The following is a 13,155-nucleotide window of genomic DNA, read 5'->3' on the forward strand; positions in this document are numbered from 1 at the left end:
GTGGCGCAGCGGGTTAAAGCACAGCACTAAGAATCTACAGCCACTTCAGCATGAGTTTGATCTCCGCCCGACCCAGAGGTGATCCACATGGGGCGGCAGATCTCTCCTGACCCGCCCGCTGCTCCACTCAGCAGTGTTCTTCGACAATCTGCCTGTTCTGTTCCCTACTCTATCTCTGGTGAATCCTCTCACCGCCCCTGTACCTCTGGCCTGTACCCCAGTTCTGTATGCATAAATAAATACTCTAAAAAAAATTATTTCCATGTCTATGTTTTCAATTCTCCCAAAGAACTATAACTGACACTATTCTACATACAGGAAAATAATTCACTTTAGTTGATGTCTTGGTGGTCTTTTAGAACTTCATCCTCTGTAACAAGCAGTAGAGAAAGTTGTCAGCTAAAGAACTAGTTCCAACCTAAATAGCTGTTTTAAAAACAGTATTTTGGTGAGTATCTTTGTACATGTGCATTTCTGTACCACAGCAACTCTTTGGTCCAAGGATCCTTGGAAATGCCCCTCAAAACTCTTTCAGGTTTGGAAAACCAAAGCTCTTTTCATAATACTATCAAAATATTTTGGTAACTTAACTGTGCAAATATTAACTTTGAACCTTTTCACTTGTAGTGTAAAAGGGTGAAGAATGCCAGTGGTGAGCCACACTGTCCTTAAATGTCTTTGTCTTCTTCTCTAGTCATGTTCAATTCATAAAGAGCTGGTTTAAGAATGTACTTGATGAGGGCCTTCCCTGGTGATGCAAGTGGTTGAAGTGCAGCACTAAGAAGCCAGCTACAGCCGCTTCAGCATGAATTTGATGTCCCATTGTTGGGAACCGAGGCCGGCATCTGGCGTCTGTCAGCAGCCGTAAAAAGGTGAAATGGAGTCCGGATAGAGAAAAACATCCGGGTTGTAAAAGGCATGTGGGAAGAACTCCCTGCCCCCACCTTTTCCTTTTCCTCTTTCTTTTCTCGCCCACTTTCGCCCCTCGTGAGACCAACTGCCACCAAAACATTGCTGCATGTCTATTGTCCATTGGCTTTCTCCCTTCCCGACTTCTGCATCCCCCACCTCTTGTATTTGATATAAACTAGATAAAAACAAAATAAAGCTCTCGCTCTTTGTTCTGCTACACGCGTGTGACTGATTCTTTTGTTCACCGGACCTGGGGCCCCGACTCCCCGGCCTTGCTAGTCAAGGCCCCCCGCATCCCATGAGTTCAATCCCTGGCCAAGGAGGTGACCCACATGGCGCAAACTTCTCCTGACCCACCCACTGCTCCCCATAGCAGTGTACTTTAACAATCTGCCTATTCTACTTCCAACTCTGTCTCTGGTGAATCCATACATTGTCACTGCACCTCTGGCCTGTACCCCAGTTCTGTTATACATAAATAAATCTTAAGGAAAAAAAAAAAAAGTACGTGACGAAACAGTAACTTTGTTTTTTTTTTAAATTAAATTCCAGCTCTTTAGTTCACATCATTTTAATATGCTGTATGATAAAATGGGAACCTCACATAAAACATCTTTGTGTACTAAAGAACAATGGGTTTCTTGAAGAAAAGCTAACATCACAATTGGACCCCCATTTTTACCTGAAACAAGTGACTCTTAAGGTTAGGATATTTGGCAGATACTGTCTCAAATATGACAAGGGGAGCCTGGCTCTTCAAGGAAAATATCTGAACTTTTGAGCTTTCAAGAAAAACTTTGAACTTTGATAAGCTGTTAATGGTTGCCACAAGTTGATGGCGTTCCACTACTTAAAGGTTTATTTAATGAGCTCAATGGCAATATTAATGTATGTCCTTTTTATGGTTTTCCTATAAAGTGAAAATACATGAACATTTGGTAGTTCTGCATAACTTACTGAACTAAAAATTTTAAGTAACCAAATTGTATGAAGTTATTGCATGGAAATAAAGAGCAATGCATGAAAAAAAAATGTACTCAAAGTACAAGTTGAACTAATGGATTTTACTATGAAAAAACTGATACTGCAGCTAACTTTTTAGAGGTTAGTTTAAAGGTTGAAGAGTTTTGTTGTCATTATCAATATCCACAACAAGCTACATATTTCAAAAGCCAGATTTTCTTCACATATTTTCAAACATAGTACAACAGACTGACACTAAAGCCAAATGAAAATCCAGCTGTTTTTGAGTTAGACATTAAACATTTTCAGAAGTGTAGTGCAATGCTACAATTTCACTATTTGTCTGAAACAGTTTATTAATTCATAAACATTTTAAACATTTCTCAATTTCAACTTCTAAGTGGTAAATATTATAAAATATTATCTACATAAACGAAAGCTTTCAAGGTACTCAGTTTCTAAGAGTGTAATGGAGTCAGAACCTCTGTGAGAGCTGTAAGGAAATGATTAGAATCTGAAGTTCTGGAATAAAGATTGTAGGCATTTTAACTGCTCTGCCCACAAATGACTGCATTCATTTCTATCTTCCCTGACAGCAGACCAGAGTACCTCCCCCTTCCTTTACAACACAGATCATAATCTTTGAAAAACTTTGCCAACCTGGTGAGAAATACACAATGATATGGTTATTTACTACTTCAAAAACACTGAAACTAAGTCTGTTTTGTTTTGTGGACAGCAGCTGCTCGAAGGTGTTACATGAATCAGTGAGTGCAAGAATCAGCAAGGTCCTTTTGCCCACACCCCTTTCAGGGTGCTGAACAGGACTGACTCAGTCAAATAACACCAGTATAATACCTTTCTGGAAATAGAAAACATGACATTACAATTATAAACTCCAAGGAAGAAAGAAACAGCAAGTCTATTTTCTACGTCTGAAACGTTTCATCCTCAGACATATATGATCAGCATTACAATTTGCCCATTTATATAGAGGGAGGATATTTTTAAATTCTATGCCAAGGAGAGATGACAGACCTAAGACTACTACTATCTTTTCAAAGGCCTGCTTAACAAGGTTGCTTCTTGACTAGGTTCTAGAATCTTGGACTTGAATTCTCCTCTTTGCCTGTAGGAGTGGTTCACTGCACCTAAACTGTCTATACAAAATAAATGGTTTATACTGAAAACCTGAGAGTCTGAAATTTTGTACATGTAAGGCAGAAGGAATGCAATACAATGCATTTCCTGTAGGAATGCAATAAAAGTGACTAGAACCCCATAAAAACCCTGACACTGGGTTTCTATGAGTCTCTAATGAGCTTCCATGGTAGACAACATGACACATGTTGTCAAAATTCATTACTTGAGAAGCGTCCTACCTATGTGACTCTACTGGAAAAGTACTCTTGGAAGCTCATACTTGACCTCCTCTGACTTTGCTGATTATACTTCCCCCTCTAACCTTTTCATTATAACAAATCATCACTGTAAATAAGACTACCTGATGAGTCTTAAGCCATGCCAGTGAATCATCCAATTTTGGAAAACGCCACATACATTGCTATCTGGTAACTGCCACTGATTTTTTAAGATGCTCACCTCCTAGAGCTCTAGCTCATAGGGTGACCACCTGACAAGCTTTGAATCCGTGTCTTTAGTAGAGAGAGTGAATGAATGAATAAAATCATGAAACTGATTCTGTGTTCCTCAATGTGCATGAGTGTATTCTACTGCCCCATATGCTGGCTCACTCACCTTGGGAGAAATACTGGTTTCCGTGCCAGGTGCTCACGAAGCTCAGGAGAGGTAGTATCAGAATTCATGTATCGCTCCACATAGTCTGACCAGCGCTGGGGTTATAAACATAAAATGAATGTGGGTATAGGGCACAAAAGCTGATTCCATCCTTATGAAGTAGTCTAGCAATTTCAATGACTAAAGTTATCTCTGGAATCCATACTATTTCAAGATCAAGATAATCCCTTTCATAGAATTTCCTTATTACTTGTTATGAAACATAACTTGAAAATTCTGTTATGTAGCAAGAAGCAAAGATTCTCTGAGATTCTGCAAAGTTACTACCATAAGTCATAAATGGCTAGAACCTGGCTGACTGACAAGTTTTATTTCCCCCGAGGGGTTTTGTTAGAGAACAAAATGTAGAGTGGCAAATGTTTGAAAATCAGTAAGATTCTGGCATCTAAGAAAAATAAAAAATTTGGCAACACAAGCCAATGGTCTCCTTAAACAAATTTCCCCCCCCTCCCCAGCCCCCATATCCCTTAACAACATATGCATGGTTTGTATCTCTCATTAAATTGCTTGCTAGACCCATTATGATAACCACCTCATTGTGCTTACTATGTGGGAGTGAGAAGTCCTGGCTTCTATCACAATAAAAAGTAAACAGCACACAAAAAGTCAAGAGACCAGGCATTTGCTCACTATTTCTTATACTTTAGGAGAAAACAGAAAAGTTGCCAACCATGAGATTTTCTCAACCCTAAGTATCTACAATGAGGCAGCCTTTGTCTTCAGGTAAAGACATACCTGCAATGACCTGTATTTTAAGGACCGCATCCTGACCCTTCAACAAGCTTAAGGTTTCTAGGCAGACTCAGGGTATGAGCACACTCTCAGCACTGTTTCTACAAAATTCTTGTCCATACCTCTGCTTCCACAGGGTCATCTGAGTTCTCCTCTTCCGTGTCTAGAAGCTCAATGGTTAGCTGAACCTGGCCTTGGCTCTGAATGAACATAAGCTGCAAATAAGAAACCTGAGTGTAAACAAAAGATTATTCCCCAAATTATATCCTAGCTTCTCAGGGATGGGAAGGAGGGAATAAAGGTGTAAAACTGTTCCATGGGGCCCTCCCTGGTAGCACAGCGGGTTAAAGCACTGCACTAAGAAGCTTAAGCCACTTCCGCATGAGTTCTATCCCCACCCCGCCCGCCCTGGAGGAGATCCACATGGGGCGGCAGACCTCTCCTGACCCGCCCACTGCTCCCCTCAGCAGTGTACTTCGTCGATCTGCCTGTTCTGCTCCCCACTCTGTCCCTGGTGAATCCTCTCACCCTCCACATATCTGGCCTGTACCCCGTTCTGTATGAATAAATAAATAAATCTTAAAAAAAAAAACAAAAAAAACAAAAAACTGTTCCATGGAGCCTCCCTGGTGGCACAACGGTTTTAAGTCTCAGGACTATAAAGCTTCAGCAGTCACTGCAAGTTTAATCCCCAACCAGGGAGCCAACCCACATAGTGCAGCAGACGATTCCTGTCTCCCCCACTACACCCCTCAGCAGTGTATTTCAGTAGGTCTGCCTGTTCTGCCCCCGACCCTGTTTTTGGTGAATCTTCTCACTGCCCCTGTGCCTCTGGCCTATACCCCATTTCTGTATACATAAATAAATAAAAACACCTTTTAAATAAATTGTAGCATTGTAAACAAACATGACCTCATTAAAAATATAATTAGCACCCTCCCTGGTGGCACAGTGGGTTAAAGCACAGCACTAAGAAGTTAAAGCCACTTCAGCATGAGTTCAATACCCGCCCGCCATGGAGGTGACCCACATGGCACAGCAGACCTCTCCTGACCCGCCCGCGGCTCCCCTCAGCAGTGTACTTCATCATCTGCCTGTTCTGCTCCCCACTCTTGTCTCGGGTGAATCCTCTCGCAGCCCCTGCACCTCTAGCCTGTATTCCAGCTCTGCATAAATAAATCTTAATATATATATATACATATATATATCTCGTTCCAATGAAAGAGCTTAAAGATACTCAAAATCTTAGGAGTCTAGCGATTACCAAAAAAAAAAAAAAAGGGGGGGGGGGAGGGACAAAAATCCAATCTTGATACCAGCAAAATTAAATATTAGAGCAAAAAGCACCATTTCATATTTTTGAATTGACTAAAATAATGGAAGTCAGTAAGACACTCAAAGTATTTTGTTCATTAACAAAAAAATATGGCATATGGAGAATAAAGTGCCAATACCATTTCACTTGAAATCCTATTTCTAGCATTTACTAATAAGATATAAATAAGTCTACTGCATTTTTTTAAAAAGGAAAAGAAGAGGGGGGGAATTTCTCATACCAAAGCAAAACAGAAAGCATCAATATATACGGTAGAGAGCAGCAGTATTTAACAAAGTAGGTACCACATGTACGTGCAGTAAGCAACATAAACAGCACTATCTGAAGTAGTAAAAGAATAGAGTGTAACTACTCCCTCTTAAGGGAATGCTTTAAAAAAAAAAAAAAAAAACTCTGGTCATTCATTCTATTATGACAGCAGTGGGAAAACTTGAGTTGGATTTAACACAACAGAATACATCAAACCGTAAGACATATTAAGTGAAAATATACATAAGATTACAGTCTATTAGCAATTATTTCTATATATGCCCACACAGGTATATGCAAGAGAAACATACCTGATTTTAAAGCATAGTAGAATGTACACAGAAAAAGAGAGAGGAGGGCTGAGGAAGAACAGCAGGAATTTGAGGGGCTGCTGATACTTAGCTTAATACTAACAATGTTGGATTTTATTCTCTATGCAGGCATTTTAAAGGAGGACTGTTGTGGCACAATTTTCCTGAGCACTAAGCCTTTCCTCCTGCTATTCCTCTGTCCTGGACAACTGTTCTTATCTATAGGGTGAGTCTACCTATTTTTCCATAGGCCCCACCACACAATTTAACACTATTACCTCACTAAGGGTGGAGATGATAGTTCTGCTTACCCTGAAACTAACCACACAGTAAATTCTTATTAACACTCAGATACAAAAGCAAACATCTCTGTAAATCTTTTCTGTTGTGATATTCTTTGTGTACCATAATATCAGATCTGACACCATACATACTAGAAAGCTCATTTCAAGTTCTCTATCTCTAAATTAAGCAAACAGTACAAATGATGGGTATAAAACTAAAGAAATAGCCGAAGCAGAGCAGAAAACTAAATGAACAATTTGAATTAGGTCATTAAAGTATATGGAATGTACCTGACTAGTTCTTACTTTTATGTATAGATCAGTTTTCTCTGCTTAGTCAATTACTCATTTTATTCTGAGCCAGCTGAATTTGCCCTTCTTATGTAAATACACACAGGCTTTGTTCAACTATACACATTTATTACAGAGCTGCAATCACTACACATACTTTTGCATCCTATTATTTGCTTCAGCATGTTTATAATCTATAATTAACTGTTAAGGACTATAAGATATGCCATCCATTAGGTTGCTATTAACCATTCCACAGTGAATTGGACATCTAAGTTGTTTCCAACTATCTGCTTTTCTAATTAGCTATTATAGTGCTGAAAACTGGAAACAACCTAAATGTCCAACAAGATAAGGCACAATTCTGTATAAAACAAAACATCAAATAATGATTAACAAGATGAAGACCCAGTGATCTTGCTAACTAAGCAAAATAAATTAAAGAACATTTTCAAACTCTTTAGGCAGAAACAACATGTAAAAATTACATATAACTAATTTTTTAAAGACAAGAAATAACAAAATACACTATCCATGAAAGATGTAACGAGACCCAACAATTTATACTGTCACCAGCATGTCCTAGACTACACAAATAACTTACCTTAAAGCAATTCTCATCTGACATGAGCTGTTCTGCCTTCCGCTGATACGTAGACTCCAGGAGACTCCTTGAGGTCTGCGTGTTCAGCTGGCCTCCGGTAGCTCCATTATTGTTTTCTGCCAGGTAAAGGTCAGTCACCTGCACACAAATCTCATCACTCACGATGTGCTGCAGCTGGAATCAAACAAAGGCAAGTAGTCAGGAAACCAAAGAAGCATTTCTCTGTCAGAAAATCAATCTTCCTTTGATATTTCCAGTCACTCAGCTCAAAGTTTTTTTGGTTGTTAATTCTACAGTATTATTCACTTAGGAACACCATTTAGTTTTCTTGGAGACTAACCAAGCTAAAATCTTCAACCATACTACTGATCCATAAGTAAAACTCTTCTATCCACTTAGAAACAAAACCATAAGCTACTCAGGTGCTGCTTCCTCAAAGTCCTAAGAAACTTAAAAAACTTTTCACATGAAAAAAAAATTTCCATGGTTACTTTTATGTCACTTTGCTATCTACAGTTGCCTTTTACACATTTGGCCCATGGTTACTTTTATGTCACTTTGCTATCTACAATTGGCTTTTACACATTTGGCCCACACAACTACTCTAGAAGACAGGCTGGACAGGGGTGCCTACTTATAAGCGACATATCTGCAAGTCAGATGAGAACACTCATCCTGCCGAAGTGAGAAGGGCCTTTGAGGACCATGAAAGCAAGATTAATGCCTCTATTTCCAGCCTAGTACAAAATCTAAAACTCATGTATTTAATGAATTGTTGCAAAATTAACTACCCAACAGTGCTCAGTTGAAGAAGCAGCTGGGACTAATATTCAAGTCGTCTAACTACTAGGTCAATACTCTTTCTGACACGCAAACTATTTTTCCACAGCTGAACTGTACTTAAAGTCTGTGTAATGTTAACTGCTCATTTCCAACAGAATCAATCACAAATGACCACTGGTATCTTCTATAACTATCTTATTAAACGACCTGATAACTAGCAAGTTGAACTTTTCAGAGCTTCCATTCTCAAAGGTGAGAGGATATTTCTACTGTGAAATAAAAAGCCCTTTAGGTGAAGCTTAACCCAAAGACAGTAAACAACAGATACAAAAATAAAGCAAAACATTAATTGCAACATCAGTTTGTCTATTTTACTTTCAAATTCTCACAACCACTAAAGCTTTCTATTTTTAGGAAGATACATTCTTTTCGAAGTGCTAGTAACTATGACAACTACTTATTTTTAACATTTAAGAAAGTCTTAAATGACAAGTATGTGTATTTATGGATAAATGCAGACCATGTGAGGTCAGTAGGGTGAATGATTTGAGAGGAGCAGAAGGCAAGCAACTAGACAGTCAAAAAAATTACACTTAGTCCCAACAATGGTCTATGTGACAATACTTATAACTTGATAACACAGGGAAAAACCAAAGGTGAAAGTGTTTGAGAGAGAGATAAAGTATAAAACGTGTATCTAAAGCAGAACTCTACCAACAGATACTTCTGCTTTGTACTTTCTTGTTGAAGTAGATGGTGGGGTGCCTCCCCATTCACACCCTCTTCTTGCATATGTGGCCCCCTTCCTAGAGTCTTTGTAAAGGTAGCATGATAAGCCCGAGGATAACAGGGCAACTCCAGCTCCAAGCTAAGTCAGTGAGATTCTCTATCGCTCATTTCGAGTGGCATAGTGGGTATGCCTATCAGGCATTTGGAGAGAAAGGTCAAATAATGCAGGGGTCAAGACACTGCCATGGCAAGCAAAGTCTCAGTGGACTGAAGGAGCCCTGACCACATGCTGAATGTCCATCTGCAGAGGAGGAGAATGGAGATGTCCAGATGAAAGGCATGCAAGGGAGGACAAAAACCTTGCCAGTCCAGCCCCTACACAGTCTGCCAGTATTTTGAGTTCTCTACTGTTGAGATTTTACTTAATTCTTGAGATAAATCCCTCTTCAACCAGTCTGGAAAAGGTTTCAAAGATAATGGTTTGATCTTGAAATCTATGTTCTCCCTCAAGTAAGCAACAAACTCAGGAAGAACATTAAGAAGGTGAGGAAAATGAGAGACGAAATACCTCCAATTGAGAAGTTAAGATGAAAAACACAAACATGTTTTTAAAACACTGGATTTGAGTGTCTGATCAAACATATTTCCATATAAATATATGGACATGATGTATTACTGACTCAAAATCATAAACTAGATGTTTTAGTAAATGAACTAATCTCATTTTAAAAACCAACTTCAAGCTTATGAAGAAATTTGTTTCACTGGCTTTCTAAAGCTCTAGTGGTAATATGAAAGACTTAACTGTAGCAAACGCCAATACTTGTCAGCAAAAACAAGCACATGGTAATTGAAGTCTTTATGTAAGTCTGGGGCCTCTTAACGGATTCTGTCCCTCAAAAATTATCACGATAGCTAACTATTCATGTAATAATTTCTTACAGTCACCATACAGACTCCCATTAGGGACCGCTTAGTAACTTTTTTAACTTTCAGGAAAAAACTCTGCCTGACAATTTGTGTAGATGACAAGATTCAGTTATAGGAATATTCTTCCTCGATTCTGATATACTATAGAAGCCATGTAGAGTCATACATTCTTTTAAATTGAAGGCAAAAGTAAGGGCACTTTGCAAAGGAGTCCATATTTAACTCCAAAATTGTACTTAGCAACAAGTCTTCCTGTAATGTTAATGAAGATTCAAGAAATTACAATTTTCTTTTTTACAAGTTTTCACCCACAACACACTCATAACTCTTTACTCTTTGGGAGGTTCAGAACTCATTCAGAACTTTCCAGGAGTGGAAATATGAGTATACATGCTATCTGTCATAGTATTATCATTATAAAAGACAACATACTTACAAGTTCCCAGGGTGCCAGGGGAATAAATCACAAAGTCAAACACAAGTTCAACTTAAGGGGAACCTCAGCTAGGAGGTAGGCAAAATGTGCTACAAGGCGTAATACCTTTCCTGTAAACAAAACTTCAAACATTACGTAAGGAAAGAATATGGACTAACCAATACCTAAAGGAGAGGAAATGTTACTACTGAAAGTTCACCCCTGGCATATGGTAAGAACAAGGACAGCAGGACAGGAGAGCAGGTAGTTGGCAGTCAAGACAACTGCTCGATCTACAGGCACCCAGCAAGCAAGGGGCAAAGCCTCCAATCTGAGGTAGGCTCCCGCTACAGAGCAGAGCAAATCAGTCAATTGCATCCCCTTCTGTAGACAGGATAAGTCCAACATCCTATTAACCTACCCCTTTTCTCTACAAAACTGTATGTTTATCAACATTGTTATATAAGAAGATGGCCTTTTTTCCAATAGAAATCTTGTCTTCTCTACCCAATCTGTCTCCCTCACCAGCGCTTGCCTGTGTCAACATTCTCACCTGTCTGACAATGCTCTGGATGAGTTTGTCCATGGTGAAGGCAATGTAGGCATGAATGGTGAACATCTCCCTCAGAGAATCCTCATACTGTGATGAGTCTATGTTGCCATCCAAAAGGCTCCGCACCATGTCCAGGAAAGCCGGGTAATAGTCTTCTACATCAACATCCACTGTAGGAGAGATGAAACAGATCAGGCCTTACCCTAAGAAAGGATCGGGAGGGGACAGACCCAAAGAACACCTGAAAGAACAAATTTCAGGTATTCAAAACATCACTCAATCTGCTGCAGACAGAGACAAACTCTGACAGGTGGCTGCACTTACCCCTGTCCAGCAGAGAGTGACTCTGCAACTTTCACAGCACTCCTAACACTGACTGACCACGACACGAAGCTACTTATTTATAGCATAACTGGGCCCTCTATAGGAGGAGAGCAAAATATCCTGGGGGAGAATTTTCTTCAAAAAGTTGATTGCTTGCTGGCTGAGAGATACCTGCTCTTACATGGTCATTTGCCCATAAAGCTATTCCAATGAAATATAAACAGCAGATGAGAAAAGGCAGAGTTATCCACTAACACTGGGAAATCTCTTGGGAACAGAAAATAGGAGTACAAATTAAATCCTCTAAGAATAATGAAATAATCTACATTTGTGAAAGTCCTTTCCTTTAAAAATGGATTCCTAACATTGTACTTCACAAATTGCACTAAATGACTGTATTCGCTGCACATCAATCACTTCAACCACCAGCTATCAGTGGTAGCAGGGAATGGATAAGGAAAGGCAAAAGGACTGTTACTAAAACAAGGCCACTTACATAAAGCTCAAAACAGGCAAACCTAACCTCATGTACAAAAGCCAGGCAGTGCAGGAGGGGACCACTGGAGCATTGGTTACGTGCTGTTTCCTGATCAGAAACAGGCCTGGTCACATGTGTGTTGTCCATAAAGCTATCTATATACAACGTGGATTAGCATAATTGTCTGTACAGATGTTGCACTTCCCAAAAGAGATGACTAAGATTTTTTAAAAATTGTAAAAGGAACTCTGTCACCTACTAATTGTAAAATCAACACTTGGGGGAAAACAGAGAGCAAACACTGAGTCCATCACCACTTATCCAAAGTATGATGGACTCATTAATGACAGGCAAACAGGACTGATGACTGTTAAAAAGAAGCAATCAGAAAGTATCACCTTGTTCAGACTCCCAGCACAAGCACAAGCTATGCTGTTGCTGTGGGAATTGCTTTCGTGCCAGGATAAAGCTCTGAGTATAAAACCACAGATTTGTACACGAGAGCGACAATCAGTGTGAAGCTTGCCATTATTGCTCAAGGCCAAACTACATCAGCCTCAACCTGAGATGAGTCACTGTTCATCCTGGATTAAGCCATTTTCTCTCAGTTCTGCCCAAGCTGATGGAATCACTACACCAAAGCACCACAAGTTCTCCCTCAATCTAGTAAGGGTTATCAGAATCAATTTCCAATTTTTATTAGCTCCTTCCAGAAAAAAGACTAGGTCCACACAGCTGTTACATCAGCCAGTTAAAAAACAAACAAAAGATAATCCACTCCACAGATTGGCTATTTCCTCAAGAGCACAGGAGACTGTTTGCTCGCAGCTTAAGTACCTAATTTATGAAGTGAACAGTTAACTAGGAGGCTGCATAAAAAAGGCTTTCTTAACACCATTTTCCTTTTTCTGAGTCCTCTAATCTTCATTCTTGTTCTGCCTATTGCTGCTGTCTCACACCACCTCTTGAAGGCTTATCTCCTTTCCATAAAGGATTTCTACTTATTAGATATAATGCATAAATCCTGCTGGCTAAAGAGAGGTCTTGCCCAAACAGCTCAGAAAATTGTCATGGGCACAAACAACTGGAAATTTATGTTCTTTCATGAAGAGGAACTGACATTTTATTTTAGCCCGTCTCTGTCCTTTGAATCACTGCAATAAACCCAATGATCTGCCATTTGGAGATGACTGTAGCTGACAAACCCTTCCCCTCTCAAAGTCTACAGTATTAGTTGCTGAACCACACGTTTTATGTGTATTTTCCCTAATTTACACAACTTCACAAAATAACAAGTAGCACCTCTAGGTAAATAAGTTCTAACACAGACAGTACATTTTAAAGATAGGATCACAAACCCATTTGGAACTTGGGCAAGGCCTGCTTGCAATATATAAAAGAGTTTGAGGAGAACAGTTTGAGGAGAACTTGGGTCCTTATGTC

The 13,155-nt window shown here is 39.4% G+C and overlaps 1 protein-coding gene across 1 annotated transcript in view; it reads right to left on the reverse strand.

Annotated features, from left to right (window-relative positions):
- Positions 1-13,155, reverse strand: part of SIN3A (SIN3 transcription regulator family member A) — a 54,322-nt gene that overhangs the window by 4,330 nt on the left and 36,837 nt on the right. The window contains exons 16-19 of the mRNA XM_004687995.2: positions 10,911-11,080; positions 7,501-7,674; positions 4,548-4,640; positions 3,634-3,728 (exon numbers count right to left, since the gene is read on the reverse strand). Of these exons, the coding sequence (XP_004688052.1) occupies positions 3,634-3,728; positions 4,548-4,640; positions 7,501-7,674; positions 10,911-11,080 (532 nt within the window). The remainder of the gene's footprint in view (positions 1-3,633; positions 3,729-4,547; positions 4,641-7,500; positions 7,675-10,910; positions 11,081-13,155) is intronic.

Source organism: Condylura cristata, unplaced genomic scaffold (genome assembly GCF_000260355.1).
Source record: "Condylura cristata isolate star-nosed mole 26May11 unplaced genomic scaffold, ConCri1.0 scaffold00023, whole genome shotgun sequence".
Taxonomy (NCBI): Eukaryota; Metazoa; Chordata; class Mammalia; order Eulipotyphla; family Talpidae; genus Condylura; species Condylura cristata.